The 15,834-nt window shown below is 41.5% G+C and overlaps 1 protein-coding gene across 6 annotated transcripts in view; it reads left to right on the forward strand.

Annotated features, from left to right (window-relative positions):
• Positions 1-680: 680 nt before the first annotated feature.
• ltbp3 (latent transforming growth factor beta binding protein 3) overlaps positions 681-15,834 on the forward strand; it is a 38,678-nt gene continuing 23,524 nt past the window's right edge. For 5 of the 6 annotated variants that reach the window (XM_078266140.1, XM_078266146.1, XM_078266142.1 and 2 more), the window contains exons 1-3: positions 682-1,299; positions 15,257-15,523; positions 15,651-15,814. In XM_078266140.1, the coding sequence (XP_078122266.1) occupies positions 1,062-1,299; positions 15,257-15,523; positions 15,651-15,814 (669 nt within the window). In that variant the 5' untranslated portion in view covers positions 682-1,061. Of the gene's footprint in view, positions 1,300-15,256; positions 15,524-15,650; positions 15,815-15,834 lie in introns of all 6 variants that reach the window. The other variant, XM_078266141.1, reaches the window with a different exon arrangement.

Below are 15,834 nucleotides of genomic sequence, written 5' to 3' on the forward strand. Positions count from 1 at the left end.
AATCTACAGGTTTGTACGTTAGAGTGTGACTTTTGCGATAGATAAACTGGTATGGTGTGTGATATATCAGATAAACTCACCTGTGAACTCATCACAACATGTAACGCACAGCTGTAAAGCTGTAGTGCAGATGTCACATTTTTCTCTCTGAGCGAATGAAGATGAATGTTGAACTATCATGAGACAAAAACCAGATGTCCAACCAGCTGCAAACTTACAGGTGGAGGAACTCCTGATGGTGACCACAGCATGACCCCGATGACCCAGAAAATTTGAGTATGTCTAAAACTTGGAAGACTTTTTTTATTGACATGATATAGTTAGTGGATGATCAACATCGGGCTGAACAAAATTCTCATATTTATTTTAGTAAGAAATACAATGACAATGCAGTCCTTAACAAAGCTGATTTATCAGTGTCCATAGCTAAGTCACATGCTCATTTTAATACTTGTATACATCAGAAACTAACCAAACACAAAGGCGTATACAGGAATATATTACATGTCAGTATTATTTTTATTCTCAGAGTGACACACACAGCTGTGGGGGCAGGAGAGGAGGGGTGTTAGGGAGAAATAACCAACAAGAAAACCACTTTCAGCTTTGCTCCTGCACCGCCTGGCTGGCCTGCAGCCAGATTTCTCCAGAGAGGGTTGGCTCACCCCTTCTCCTCTCCTCCCTTCTTTCTCTCCCAAACCCACATACGCACTCTCTCCAACTCTCTAAAGCAAGAGGCGAGAAGAAGGAAGAGCGACAAAAGCGAGGGCAACTATTGAACACAACAGCAACGAGGGCATCAAGAAACTTCTTAAAGATGTCAAACGTGTCGGTTTTGCAGACGGATCGCTTGGGCACACGAGGAAAGTAATTTTTTTTTTTTTTTTTTTTTTTCCTTAAGGAGAAAACAGGAGGGAGGACGCGCTTTTTTTTTTTCGCCGTATGAGAAGTCAAAAATCAGCCTCGGTTAACAAAGCAGGCGCTTCTCAGCTGGAGCTGAACCCGTCAACTTGTGATTGAATGTCCCCGGGTCTCTGTGGAGGGCAGTGAAGGATGCCAGGATGCCCACTCTGATCGCCCATCTGCTTGTCATCTGGCTGAGCGTCCACAGGCTGGTGTGGTGCACGGAGCGCTCCTCCACACGGGAGCGCTTCAAGGTGGTCATCGCTCCTCTCATCTGCAAGCGGATCTGCCTGAAGGGACAGTGTCAGGATACCTGCGAGCAGGGCAACAACACCACGCTGATCGCGGAGAACGGGCAGGCGGCAGACACGCTCATCGGACAGGGCTTCAGGGTTGGTGAGTGGAACAATCCTGTTTATTTACGAGGGGATAAAATTAGGCCGCAGCGATTAACTAATAGTGCTGCTGTGACCTCTGGGTTTACAGTTTCTCCTCTATAAAGCCTTTTGAGAGTTGAGGGAGGCCTGTTGGTTGCTCATGAATTGACTTTTATTTTATATAGATCTTTAAATATATTGTATGAAAAAGTTAGACATAGACAAGATAATTAGACTCTTAACACTATCACTGTTCTAGCTGTTAATCACATTCAGCGGTATTTCAGACATTTTTCAGGGAGAATAACTACTTCGAATCGTTAGTTTAGGCAATAAAAGTGCCAGTTACTACCATGGATCTCCATAAAATGCTTAAAATAGGCCCAGTGTTTGATGTTATTGCAAGGCAGTCGTGGAAAAAGTATTAAAATCACCTACTTAATTGAGCAGAAATGGAATATGTTTCTCTTTAAAGGAAAAGTCCTGCATTCAAATTCTTACTTCAGCAAAAGTTCTGTAGGCTACTTACAGTAAGTATCAAAAGCGAATGTAGGCCTACTGCAGACTGACCCCTTTCAGTGTCTCTTAGTATTAGATAGTTGTCAAAGTGAAGCTGGTCTATGGTGCTGAGTGTAACACTTAATATGTATAGGTACTTGAATATGTAACAACGCAGCATATTTCATGATCTTACCATATGTTTTATTTAAAAAAAAAAAATAAAAAAAACTTTACCTGCAAAGTAACTTGTAACTACAGCTGTCAGATCAGTTAAGGATAGTTAAGTAAAAAGTACAAATTTGACCTCCTGAATGTAAAATAAAAAGTATTTTAAAATTGATATCAAATACAGTGCTAATACTGTATCACAAAATGGTACTTGAGTACAGTATGACGTGTAGAACCAATTCATTCAGGCCTTTATTCCCTTAAAAGGTCCAATCTTCTTTATAGCTTACATCAATTTGACACCAGCTACTCATATCCACCAAGAATACATGTCATTAAGAGTTATGTCAAGTGGGCTAACACTCTGCTCTGCAAATAAATAGGTGGCTAAGACGAGGTGAGCTGGGTTTACCCTCCACTGCATCACTGGAAAATGTTCCCATATTACAGTTTAATTACTGAGGCATGGCTCATTACATAGCATATAAATGTACTCTTAAGATCTATACTTCCTCCCTGATTCCAGTGTCTGGTTGGCATGAGTGGAGCCTTTCTGCGCTGTATCAGATCAGCTGTGGTGAGACGTGGAGCCTTGCAGTCTACGTCAGTCTCCGGCCCAGAACTGGATTTCACTGATCCTCTTTTCTCCTACTCGCTCAGCGTGGAGAATAAGATGCTAAACAAGGAAACGACACATTGATTGGTCGCGTGAGATGTTTAGCTGTGATTAAAAAAAGGAGCTTCAACTTCTCACCGACATATCTGTAGTGGGCAGATAGTGTAATTTCTCTCCTCAGCAGATGTTGATTATTTGTCACTTCATCCCTTTTTCACCAAACTGATATAAACCCCATATTAAGCTGTAGCACAAGTCTAAAAATGATAAATTATAGATTACAGCTGTATGTCAGACCCAGCATACTGGTATGCAACAGCTTCATATTTCTATTGACATCACATTGGCGACAGAACCATCTTCCTTCCTCTTCTGTTTTGCAAGAAATAAAGCACAATTAACTGAAACATTCCTCAAAACTCCCATCCGGCTATTTCAAAACAGTTGTTTTTTCTCCTAAATTCTTAATGGTGATTTTGTTTATCAGCTGCTTTGGGTGCCTACACACGTTTATATTTTAATGGAGAAGCTAAAATGCAGTAATACTGAATGAAAAATGGCCTTATATTCATCTGTGGAAAGCCATTAACACAATCCGTGCGAACTAGAAAGGCACTCGTTAATGAAAGTGCAAAATAATTTGTGTATTCGCCCCATGATTCGGATCCACTCCAAAACTGAATGGGTTTTTCCTTGGCCTATGCTTCACCCTTCCACTTAGTTTCATGAAAATCGGGCCAGTCAGTTTTCTGTAATCCTCTTGACAGACAACCAAGCCAAAAAACAAACGACAAACCGAACCGAAAAAAACATGCCCTCCTTGGCCGAGGTAATGAATCATCAATGAGTTATTTTCGCAACTTTTGCAGTACAGAGAGGTAGTTGGTCATACAGATGTGGCCTCTCCAGCTGTTTTCATTTGTTTGCCCATATGGAAGTAAGCAGGCTGGATTTAATCCAGGTCAAGTGAATCCTTAGGTGAAAGTATTCTTCCGCCTCGACACCATGCAGTGCTGTAGAGTCAGAGAGTTGGCTCGGCCACCAGCGCTCCCTCTTCTCTCCCGATTTCTTTGTGGTGCGTCACGTTTTGGAGCTTCTGTGTCAAATAATTCAAGAAAGACATTTTAGATTCCTGGAATAGCTGATGCTGCTTCACATTTGGTCTGGACAGTAACGCTACAGTCAACTGTCTCCTGGGTTTCACAGGCAAAGTATCTGAAAACATCTTAATTGAGTGTATGAGTTTTTGCGGCAGGGGATCATGGGTTCAGCTTGGAGAGGAGACGTGTGTTGTTTAGTGTGAGGGCTGGAATGTGGTGTGGACAAGTGGAAATGTCTCTCTCCCATGTTAAAAAGGGCCATGGCTGTAGCAGCAACAATATGAAGACTTTTCCATATTGAGGCTGTTGTGACGTCGAGGCCCAATCTGAGCAAATGTAGTTCCTGTATGTGTGGAAGTGAGTTGAAGTGCAGGACACCTTTGACTGCATGTGCTTCAATATGTTCAAGGATTTTCAGTCAGTAAAGCTATTGTTTAAATAAAAATTTGGCTGAGGAGTACCAAGAAACAGTCAGGATTTAGTCAGATCTGGGATTTCTGCCAATGAAGATGAATATTTTTTATGGCCATTACTTTACAAGTAATAGAGAGAGAAAGTTCATTGGGCAGGTTGACATGATAAAGTGACCAAAAGCCCGGGGATAAGAAACTCAAACTCGGGACATGGTATGCATCTGCTCCGAAAACATATATTTTAAACCCTAACAGCATGTTTACAGGATCAGAAATACATTTAACCTTACATTTAAGATGGATGAATCATATCCCAGGATTAAACAACTGTAGATCAAAGTGGAGAACAGTATTGGCAGAGCTTTGTGCCAAGGAGTTGTTTTGACATTGTTCACTTTTTCTGACCAGCTCTCCAAAAAGAAGAAGAAGAATAAACTATTATTCAACACATACCATCGTACAGTACAGTGTAGTGAAATCCAATATCTGCATTTAACCCATCCTAAGCATTAGGAGCAGTGGACAGTCAGGGTTCAGTGTCTTGCTCAGGGACACTTTGACATGTGGCTGGAGGAGCCGGGGATTGAGACGCCAATCTTGTGGCTACCCCCCCCCCCCAAAAAAAAAGAAGAAAAAAAAGTCATCTAGCCATCCTAGCGGTGTGTCTTTGCAGATGGCATATGTCTGTCTGTCAGTCTATCAGTCCACCCCTTTGGTCCAGAGTCAATGAAATATCTCAACAACTATTGGATGGATAGCCATAATGTTTGGTACAGACATTAATGGCGCCCAGAAGATGATTGTTAATGACTTTGGTGATCCCCAGACTTTTTGTCTAGAGCCATCATGAGGTTGAAATTTGTGGTTTTGAGTAAAATATCTCCATAACTATCGGATGGATTGCCATGAAACATATGGTACAGGCATTCATGTTCCCCTCAGGATGAATTGTATGACATTTTCGCTGAAAACAGTAAATTTATGAGCTATGTACATAAGTACAAATCACCTGAACGACAAGCAGCTCTTTTGCACTTTATTTCCTTTTTTTTTTTTTTAAACATGTTCTTTGAGCTCTAGCATACACTGCAATTCATATACTACATACTTTCTCATTAACAAGTGTTAATCAACATATTTAATCTGCATAAAGTCACTGCAATGAAGGTAAAACATGCCAGATATGCTTTGGCTATATGTTTCCAGGGAATCCACATGTCATTAATAGATCTATATTTCAATTCACACTTCCTAAAACTGATGAAAGCACGGAAACTTGGAAGCCTCCCTGGCATGTTGGCAGGCAGAGGAAAGTTGGCGTTTATAGCCCTATATGCATTTTTCTTGGATTCCACATGGTATCTTTGTAAGTCATACTCGGGCTCTGCGGGGGAGCAGGCATCGTTATCGTTTATGTCAGGAGTAAAAAAATGAGTGCATCTTGAGGCATGTGAGAATGGTTGCGAGTTCCATTTGTAAATCACAAATTGTTAAAATCCTGCATGAACCTTAGCATGCTCATCCCATTGCATGTCCTCTTAAATGTCTTTATGGAACCTGCGTACCGGCAGATGAAGACTGTCTTTGTAATTATATCCATGTGTTTGGCTGACAAAATGTCCAGCGGCCAACTTATTTTTTTCAGCACTTGAAAGCGTGGTGTAAATTGCAGGATAGAGTGAAGTAGAGAAGGTTACAGGGTGCTTTTTTTGCTCCTTGAAGACTGGGTGTTTTTGTTTATGTGGGTGCATCTGTCTCACACTTTGTCCACTTGGGAAAGAAGAGATATATTTTAAAGATATACTTTCAGAATAAAGTGGTTACATAAAAATCTGCATCTGTACACAATGCCCTGGTTGTGTGTTTACTTACCAACAATAATGAGTCTTGCTGTGAATTTTTATTTTCATCTGTCAGCCTTACTGACAGCAGCTGCTGGGCCTCCAGACCTCTGAGTCTTGTCTCTCCTCTGCATCTCAGCAGCATCTCCTCTTAATCAGGGCTCCAGACATCCAGGCTACTCTAGATTCTCATCTTTTTCTGGAATAACTAAAAGCAAGGGGCCTCATGTTGCACAGGAAGTGGTCTTATCGTATCCTGGTCTGGGCTTGTCTCCCCTAAAATGGGCATCCTGAGGAGTGAATATGGCTATTTCAGTATTTCCCATGTGGTTCTTTATTTAGAGTAAAGTGACAGTAGTAGCTCTGTGGTTTGTTTTGGTTTTCACTTGGCATGGGTCAGAGGTCCATGGGAGCCTGAAAATGAAGACAAGTCAGTCAAATACAGTAGACAGAACTGGTTCTGCTTTCTCTCTATTTAGAAGGAGAGTTTATTTTACCTTTCAAAGTCCTCTGCTCTTACCCACACGCTCTTCTTTCTCTCGTGCCAGGCTTTGGAGAAGGCGGTCTAACACAGGCAACCAAAAACCTGCAGCACTCCTTATTTTTTGCAACAGGTTGGATTGGGCAAAGCTGGGCACGGCTCCCATGCTCACACCCTCTCAAACACAAACAGGTGTGTGTGTGGGAGCCTCATGTACATTAATTTGCAGCTTATTAATTGTGAAAGCTTCTTCCTTTTTGATGATTTGCGCATTATGATTTGTATTTGCAAGCTCATCATACTCCTCTTGTCAGGGGTGTGTTTTAATATTTATGGATGCACATTCTGTCACCTCTCCCTGTCTATTTATGCATGTTGGGAAAATAACACGAGGTTATTTGGGATCTACCGTTCTCATTAACCTTCTACCACGGTTTTGCAAGTGCTATCGCTGTGTAGACAGACTGTAAATGCTATACAAAGGTTGCATGAGTATGAATATGTTATATACTGTATGTATTAATAGATTAGACTAGACTCCATGGTCATTTTCAAAAAGAAGGCCCTGTCATAAAAAATAAAAACCTTAAAAATATGGTATCTCCCAACTTGAAAGCAGTCTGACAGCCCAACAATGTGATAGATACTGTATATGAAAACTTGTTGTTGAAAGGGTTAAATCCAGAGTCACTTCTGTCAGGATTGCGCCACAATGCTCATTCATTGAGGAAATCTACATGATCTGAGCAAGAGTTTCCTTTGAAATTGAGACTCTTCCATATCATCACTTTCTGCACACAAAAATAGCCAATTCTGCTGGGCAGGTTGAAAAAAGCATTGCAGCAAATTAAGTTATGAAAACAAAGAAGTAATGAAGTGTTTTTTGTAACGTCGCAAGGGAACAGTGTGTATATTTGCATGTGTGTGTGTGCCTAAGTGTGTTTGGTGCTCGAGAGCTCAAACAAACAGCCTACTTTGCCATCTTTAACACTCTCCTCCCATTTGCTTAGCGAGGGGGAGAAACGGAGCAGTTATTTAAAGCTGTGCAGAGGAATGCGAGCGCTAGGGACTGCACCCACACCCTGCAGGACCCTGTAGCTGTAGCGATTAGCCAGGGTAAACATAATAACACGGCCTCTGCCAGCACTGCCTGCCACCATGGCCTGAGACTGTGCAGCCTACAGACATTACCTGCCACGCGCACCAGTGCTGAGTGCTAAGTATGTCCCGCAGGGCAGGTATCTGACATAATCTCAGCAGAGCACTGTCAGCACTCCTCTACCTGCGTGCCCTCCGGTCCCTATAGCCAAGGCTTTTAGACAGTCATTATATGACATCATCCCGATTTGTGCCAAGATCCTGTCTGACTCTTTGGCTCTCTTTTAACAAACATCTCTGCCAGGGGAGTGACAGGGCAACGCTGGACTTGTGCCCACCCAAGAGCGATTGAAACCACACTGCATATTTCCATGACGTGAAAATCACATTGTGCAAGGCAGAGTTTAAATTAAATTTGGTACTCAGATCTGATTTTCCTGATGACTCTGCTCATTGTCATTGTCCAGTTTCTGTTAAGGTTAAACTGTTGTTTTAGGCGTACTGTGAGAGGTAATGAATGCCTTTTGTGACAGTGGCCGACCCTGGCAAAGCATAGCGCTATTGTTTGGATAGCTGAAGCCGGGGCCGCTCAGAGTTTCTGGGGGTTGTCGGAGCACTGAGAGTTGTGCAAGGGGAGGAGGAATGCGTATGCAGGTTTGTGTTTTCAAAAGGCAGTGATTATGTCATTTACTCCCAACGTCTGGCTCAGCTGCTGGAGTGTGACCCACTTCATGCCTCGCTCTTTTTCGCTCGGTGTGGTATGTGGTCTCACAGTGCCAGTTAATGGTAGGCGTTTGGGGATGCGGTTTCCGGCTTTGGAGCTGATGGTAAAGGGAAGAACGTCAGATTAAATTAATCTTCTGACATTAACATTTAATCAAGTGATGTGTAATGTGAAAGGGTCACTTATAGTGCTGAACCCACTGAGAATAACAAACACCCAACACCCCAACACTGTAGGTCTATGCAGCTTTCAGCTTCTCTTTGCGAATTGTTTTAGTTCCAAGGCTAAACATTGACAGTATGGTAGAGCCTCACTGCTCTCAATATCACACCATAGGTAGCAAATTCTAGCAAGCAAGCCCACAAAAGTTGAGTTCATGTTACCTGCCCAGCACAAAAAAGGCAGTAGGCAGAAATCAACCAGCGGTTAAAGACAGGTGCTTTCTTGTCAAGTTAGATGAGATACCACTCGATGGTTAGTTTAGCATAGCATAAAGACTTGAAACAGGGGGAAACAGCTAGCCTGGCTCTGTCTGAAGGTAACAAAATCCCCCCACCAGCACCTCTAAAGCTCACTAATAAACAAATTATTTTGTTTGTTTAATCTGTACAAAAACGGATGAGTAAAACGTCACATTGAGGTTTTATAGGGGATTATGTGTCAGACTACTTTGAATGTTGACCAGAAAGTGTTGTGGCATCCATTTTTAAATCTCAGAGTGGGTTGATTCAGACTGAATCATAGTGAAAGTGTCTCGGTGAGCATCATCACAGATTCTAGTGTCTCATTCTTGCAGACTGGGTAAATTGCTATTCGTGATTCCACCAGAAAACGTGTTCAAAGAAAGGGACAGATCAGGCCATTGTAACATCTGTATGGTGAGAGATGATGTCTGCACTAGCTTTCAGTACAGTGAGCTGGGGAGCCTTTCAACTGTGGTCTGTAGGGCTGTAATTTGTTGTTTTTGTGCTGGGAGGGTGCGGACGCTGTGGAGGGAGAGGGCTGAAGATGAGTCATCTCCAGACAGACAGGAGTGAGTGGGTGGGTGGGTGGTCACAGGGCACTCAGAGGCCACCTTTCCTCTTTCTTTCTTTCTTTCTTTCTTTCTTTCTTTCTTTCTTTCTTTCTATTTGTGATTACACACATATTTGTGCTTGTGCAATGACATTTTTCTGTTCAGCTTGCAAAAAAAGGACAGAGTAGTAGGATTTTCCCACTACAATTTATTACCTGTAATTTAGTGAAAATATGAAAAATGTGTCTGAGTCTGTCCTTATGTGTTCTCATGGACATACATGGTGTCTACTAGGCTTGCTTACTTAGCAGTTGAGGAATGCACAGTATGTTTTTCTTTAAGGGGGAAAAAAGTGTCTTGGAATCACAATAATCCCACTGAAACGTCACATTATATTTTTTATCCTCTGGATTTTACATCTCTGCCTCGTCTTGCTTTATTCCCGCCCTTTCCCAGCTATATGATATACAGTTTACGACAAAGCTATGTTCCCTCTGCCATCTCATGCTGTGAAGAGATCTGTCTTTCTCCTCACGGAGTAAATCATGACATTATGAAGAAGGAGCTCTCACTCGTATGTCACATGAAACACTCTGACGAGAAGAGCTTAAAGACAAAGACCCCCCCCCCCAGCCCAAGTCTTTTTGTCTCGTTCTTTTCACTTCAGTTCGCTCTTCTAGTTGGAGTGAGTGCTGCATGGGAAAATGATATGCTTCCTGGCAGTCTTGGAGCGTACCTGCAAGCCGACGTACAATATTAAATTAGGTTTCAAAGCCATGACAGCAAAGAATTAAGTCAACTTTGAATGTTCTCTTTGCTGACTGAATCCATATATGGCAAAATACATTTAATGACAGTACAATGTGTCTTCATTTGATGAGCAAAGGTATTGAATTACTACTTTGTCCAGATCTAAATTCCATAGATACAGGATGAGTCATCTTTTAATGGGATCCTGGATTATTATTAACTTCCTCCATTTTCTTTGACATGTGGAAAATACATAAGGTTCATGATGATTACACAACTGCTTCACATATACAAGTCCCTCCCCCCGCCATTCAGCCTGCTCATGCCTCACATTCATTCAGACCACCAAATAACTCGTAGGTGCGTTTGATTTTTAATAACACACCACCTCTTGTCTCAGGAATGTGTTAGATCCTTAAAGACAAAGGCGTGGTACAACACACAGCGTGGCTGCTTCTGAGACGCTAACGTAACTGACAAGGAGAGTCAATGAGCGATTTTGGATCATAAATCCTGCTAATGAACTCCGAGGTGATGATTTAAAGGGAAAGTCCGCTGGAAAGTAAAATTCTTGTTATAATCTCAGCTTTTAAGTGTTGCTCTTTCCAGTATGTAATGTGGTGCAGTCACTCAACCACGGCGGCTCTCCAGGAGACAGTACACCCTCCACTTAATGGCTCTCTCTCTCACACACACACACACACACACACACACACACACACACACACACACACACACAAACACTGATGAACACACCCATTCACATATAAGATCTGCAGAAAACATTAGCCAGTGCATCCCCAGTGTGGCTCGAGCTTAAATGAAGGAGGCAGATGTGAGAACAGCCACTCTATGTTATTATAACATACAAATGATTGAGTCCTCCTGGAGCTCTGAGGACAAACCAACATGAGACAGCTAATTTAAACAGAATCCAATAATCAGGAAATATAGGCATGAAGTGCAGTTGTAATACCACCTGTTGTTGAGAGCTTTAGTTTGATTACAAAAATGAACTTCTATTCTATTTTTCTATTTGCTGTAATATTATGGCTCTGTGGGCAGATTGAAAACATGTTAGCAACAAGTAACATGTTAAGAACATTATTAATAAAATTCAAGAAAAACAGTCACAAAAAAAGAAAAATACAAGATAAAAAATCTAGATTTTTTAATTCCTGGCTGTCTATGAAGCAGCTTACCTTACTTTATAAATAATGTTACATAAGTTACGAATTGTATTTCAGTTAGTGCTGCCATCTCACTTTGCACAACTACAGAAACACAAAGATTTCCTAATATTGATGCCGTAGACATATTTCACTGTTGCACACAAATTGCACACTGAGACAAAAACATCCTTCCAACACTTTTCTTTTTTGTATATTTCCTGTTTGCGTCGACACTAGAAATGGATAAAACAGAGTTTCATGAGTCATGGTGAAATTGATCAGACACAGAAATAACAGCCATGAGCCTCATGTTACCTACATAGAGATAATTCAAGTTTGTTCCACATGTACGTATTTTAAATTTGGGAAAAAGAGAGCAAGGGTATCAGATCAGTGCTCTACCTGCAGATTTTCTGTGTTGATGTATTTGAATCAGTATCTGTCAGGATTGTAGTAAGAGGTGTGCTGGCAGTATTGTACTTTGCACTGTGTGTTGCATGTCATCACACACAGATCTCATTCTCACGGCCCCCACCCCTGTCCACACCCGAGAAATATTAGCCCAAATCTGGAATATGATTTCCCTCCTTTCCTTTGTGTTCTTTCATGTGGCATTGACCCAGACTGTACTGCATCAGAGTGCCGGTCTCATTCAGACACCTTCCCAGCCAGACGGGGCCTCAGCCCAGACTTTCCCTACAGAATGTCGTCTGTGGGTTTAGATTGTGTAATCGCGTTTGGAAAGAGGTTCTTTTCTTGACTGCAATCCTAATTTTCAACCCCCGCATCTTTCCCAGTTTCCTCTCATGCTAAATCCAGTACTGAGATGTAATCTGAGACATGGAAACTTCATACAGTCTTCTACAGTCTGTGCTGCTCACCTTCTTTTTTTTTCTGCCATGCCTGAGTCTTCCAGCTTGATACTGCATGTTGCTGCCTGCACTCATGCTGCCTGCACTCAGTCCTAGTGGTTAAAGACCACTGTCACATGGTGTTAGGTAGTGGAAGGCTGCTTCTGAAGGGATCCATCTTGCTACAGATTTAAAAATTTTACTCGTGTGTTTCATTGAGGTCCTTCCATTTTTCTGCCATACTTTCACTTTGTGAGGATGTCCCTGCTGTGTTTAAAGTGATCTAGTCCCTCAATTATGCCACAGTCCAGACTCCCTGGCAGTCCACATCTAATTACTTCCATATGTGCACACTTGGCTCGACAGCAGAAAAAGGCCTCTCCTCTCCTCAACAGGTTTTTTTTCTTTTTATCTTTAGGTTTTTCTTTTTTCTTTCTCCTCTCCTCTCCTCTTTCAGGATGGAGTTTGGTAGCTAAAACGTCACAGTTTTGGCAGCTCCAAATGGCAACAAGTAGCAATGTGAACTTTAATAGTCATCATCAAATCATGACCACACTGAGAGCATGCTTACTAGCCAGGCAGGTAAAAAAGGCCAAATGGACCAAAAGGAAAAGTTATAGTTGTAATGGTTATATTTGAAGTAATAGCAATGGAAGCAGAAGTAGTTGTTCAATACATAGAAAACAACATGTAAAATTGAAATAATTGTGTTTTATGATACATGTTACTTTGGTGTAAACCTCAGCACTGGATGAAAATAAGTGATGATAGAGAGATGATGTAAGAGAGATGATGGACTTAAAGAAAGGCCGTAACCCTTAATGTTAAGCAGGGCTTGCCAAGGAGGAAGAGGTATTTTGCTGGATAAATGTTTTGACTGTAACCATAGTAAAACTTAATAATGATATAGTAAACTGACTGGACAAATAGGAAAACTCGAGGACTGAGTATTGAACTAAAATGTGAAAATGATACACAATCAAATACTGAAGTTGACGTCTTTGTCTTGTTTGTCTTCTTTTATCAAACATATCGCCGTGACTCATTATTAATTAATCTGCCTATATTTGATCTACACAATTTCACTAGTTGAGATTGAAAATGCCCATCATAGTGTCCCAGTGTCCAAAGTGACATCTAAAATAGCTTTTTTTGTCCGATATACAGTCCAAATTCTAGCTTGGACCACTCAATTTCTGGCCTTTTTGCTGAAAGGATTATTACATGAAAGGGGAGAGAGAGGGGGAATGACATGCAGCAAAGGGCCGTAGGTCGGAGTCGAACATGTGCCCGCTGCGTCGAGGAGTAACACCTGAAAGGATTATTTTGACATTTTGGGAAATACGCATATTCGCTTTCTGGTGGAGATTTAGAAGACTAATACCAGTCTCATATCTGTTCGTTAAATATAAGGCTACAGTTTGACATGAAGACTGGAAACAGCTAGCCAAATTGTAACAAAACCCACCTACAGCACCTCTAAAGCTCACAGATTAACATGTTACATGTAATTTGTTTAATTTGTACAACAAGTGTAAAAGCTAGGGACTTATTGACTGCAAACTTCTTGGAGTCGCCACAGGTTGCCTGGCAACAGTTTGATTGGTGCAGATTAATTTACTCTCTCTTGTATACGCATTAATTTAGAATTTTCTCATGTATCTATCTATCTATCTATCTATCTATCTATCTATCTATCTATCTATCTATCTATCTGTCTGTCTGTCTGTCTGTCTGTCTGTCTGTCTGTCTGTCTATCTATCGACTAATCCATTAATCCTTTCAGCTTTAATCATATATTTACTGTATTTTGTTTTTAAGTACTTGGCTGTTTGTTTTAATTTCTTAATTTTGGCTGCTTTGATTGAATGACAAAAAAAATGCTGGAAAATATGCCTATACATACTTAAAGGTCCAGTGTGTAACGTGTTTAGTTGTTCATTATCAAAATCTGTGTTGCCCGTTTACAAACTAGTCTTTTTTCATGAATATTTACCACCACCATCAATTCCAAGTATTCCTTTCAGCTTGAAATTTTACATTTGCATTTGCATGAACTTTCGCGTTTTCGCTGTCACATGATAAACTCACAGGAGCTGCTAATGCTGCTAATGGGTATCGTAGCTTCCCGGCCCCGGCAAGTTTGAAGAAGGAAACATGGAGGACCACACGTATTCAAAATCCAAATTTCAGGAACAGGAGTCTTCTTCTTCACCCAGAAAAAGGAAAAGGATATTGAAAAGAGCAAGAGACCAGCTTTTTGAAGCGTGAAGGCTACCGTAGCTGTAATACGTACTTTGAACTGCGTGGTGCGAGAGAGTTGATTGCGATATATGATCTCAACGCTAGATGGGAGAAATTCCTACACATTGGACCTTTAAACATACATTCAAAGGAAGGTATCGAAACACATTTCTGGTGGTGATACTAAAACTCAGGGATATTGGCTCAAGTGCCCCAAGGTTTTAGACATTACCTAGCACTAGCATGTGTAAGGATTGCTGAGATGAGGTGGCCTTCCTGACTGAGCTTTTACTATTACTTACTTCATTAGCGGTCATAGTAGTACTTCTAGTAGCATTCTTATGTTTCTGTTTTCTCTCACATCTCTCCTCATTACTTCCTTGCAGTTTCCCCCACAACCCGACTCTCTCTCTCTCTCTCTCTCTCTCTCTCTCTCTCTCTCTCTCTCTCTCTCTCTCTCTCCTCTGATTGTTCTATTGTGGGAAACAACTGGACTTAACACAAACACCATGGGAGACCCAATAAAACCACAGGGAATACTGTATATGCCATGAATCTCTCTCCAGCCAGCAGCTTTCAAGATCTTTCCCATATGTCAGAATAAAGCTGTTGAACAGATCAATGACTTTCAGATGCTGCTGCTGCTGCTGACTGGCTGGTGGGACCTGTTAGTCCATCAAGCTGATGTGACTTTTACAGTGCTACAGCTCAACGTGAATATCATGCCACAAACATTTCTGTCTGTCTGCTGTATTTGTGTGACATAACACAACTCATCAGGCTCAGTCTGTCTCTGAGGTGAATGGATCCAAAATGAGCAATTCCAGTCTGATGAGACTCATGAATAACTCTTTTTTTATTTTTTAGAACTCATTATTTGCTTGTGTTGCTCATGTGTGTAAGCTTTTCTTTTTTCCTCTCATCTGATGTGATTCATAGCTATGAACTGTTGACCCTCTGCCCGTATTGGTATGACAACTCTCCCCTTGTCTCTCTTTGCAGTTGTGTGTCCCCTGACGTGTATGAATGGAGGAGTATGCAGCTCGAGGAAACACTGCCTGTGCCCGCCTGGCTTCACCGGTCGGCTCTGCCAGTTTCCACTCCAGCAGACGCAGCAAGCTCAGGGAGCGCGAGGCAACAAGCAGCCTGTCTATCCCATATCTTTGAAGCCAGATGGCCAGAAAATAGTGGAGCAATTAAGCATAGGGCGTACCCAGTTGACACAAACACACTCTGTTTTCACCCTACCCATGTCACACTCATCTGAAGGTATCTATCATTCACTACAGTTAATGCCAAAACCTTTGCATCTCTATTGATTTTGATTGATGGGGAAAATATATATATATATATATATTTGTGATGCATTTTGTGTCTTCCTTTTCTATATTTTTAGTGCAGTTTAATGTTCGTGTTCACCACACACCAGACACCTCTGTAGTCATTCAACCCCTCGACCAATCAGATGTCAAGCCTCCTCATAAAACAGGGCCACGCCCGATCCCTGCCAGACACAAACCAAAGGGCCGCTGCTTCCAGGAGACCACACCCAAACAAGCTGTGAGTTTATACACACGCTG

Source organism: Sander vitreus, chromosome 13 (genome assembly GCF_031162955.1).
Source record: "Sander vitreus isolate 19-12246 chromosome 13, sanVit1, whole genome shotgun sequence".
NCBI classification, from domain to species: domain Eukaryota; kingdom Metazoa; phylum Chordata; class Actinopteri; order Perciformes; family Percidae; genus Sander; species Sander vitreus.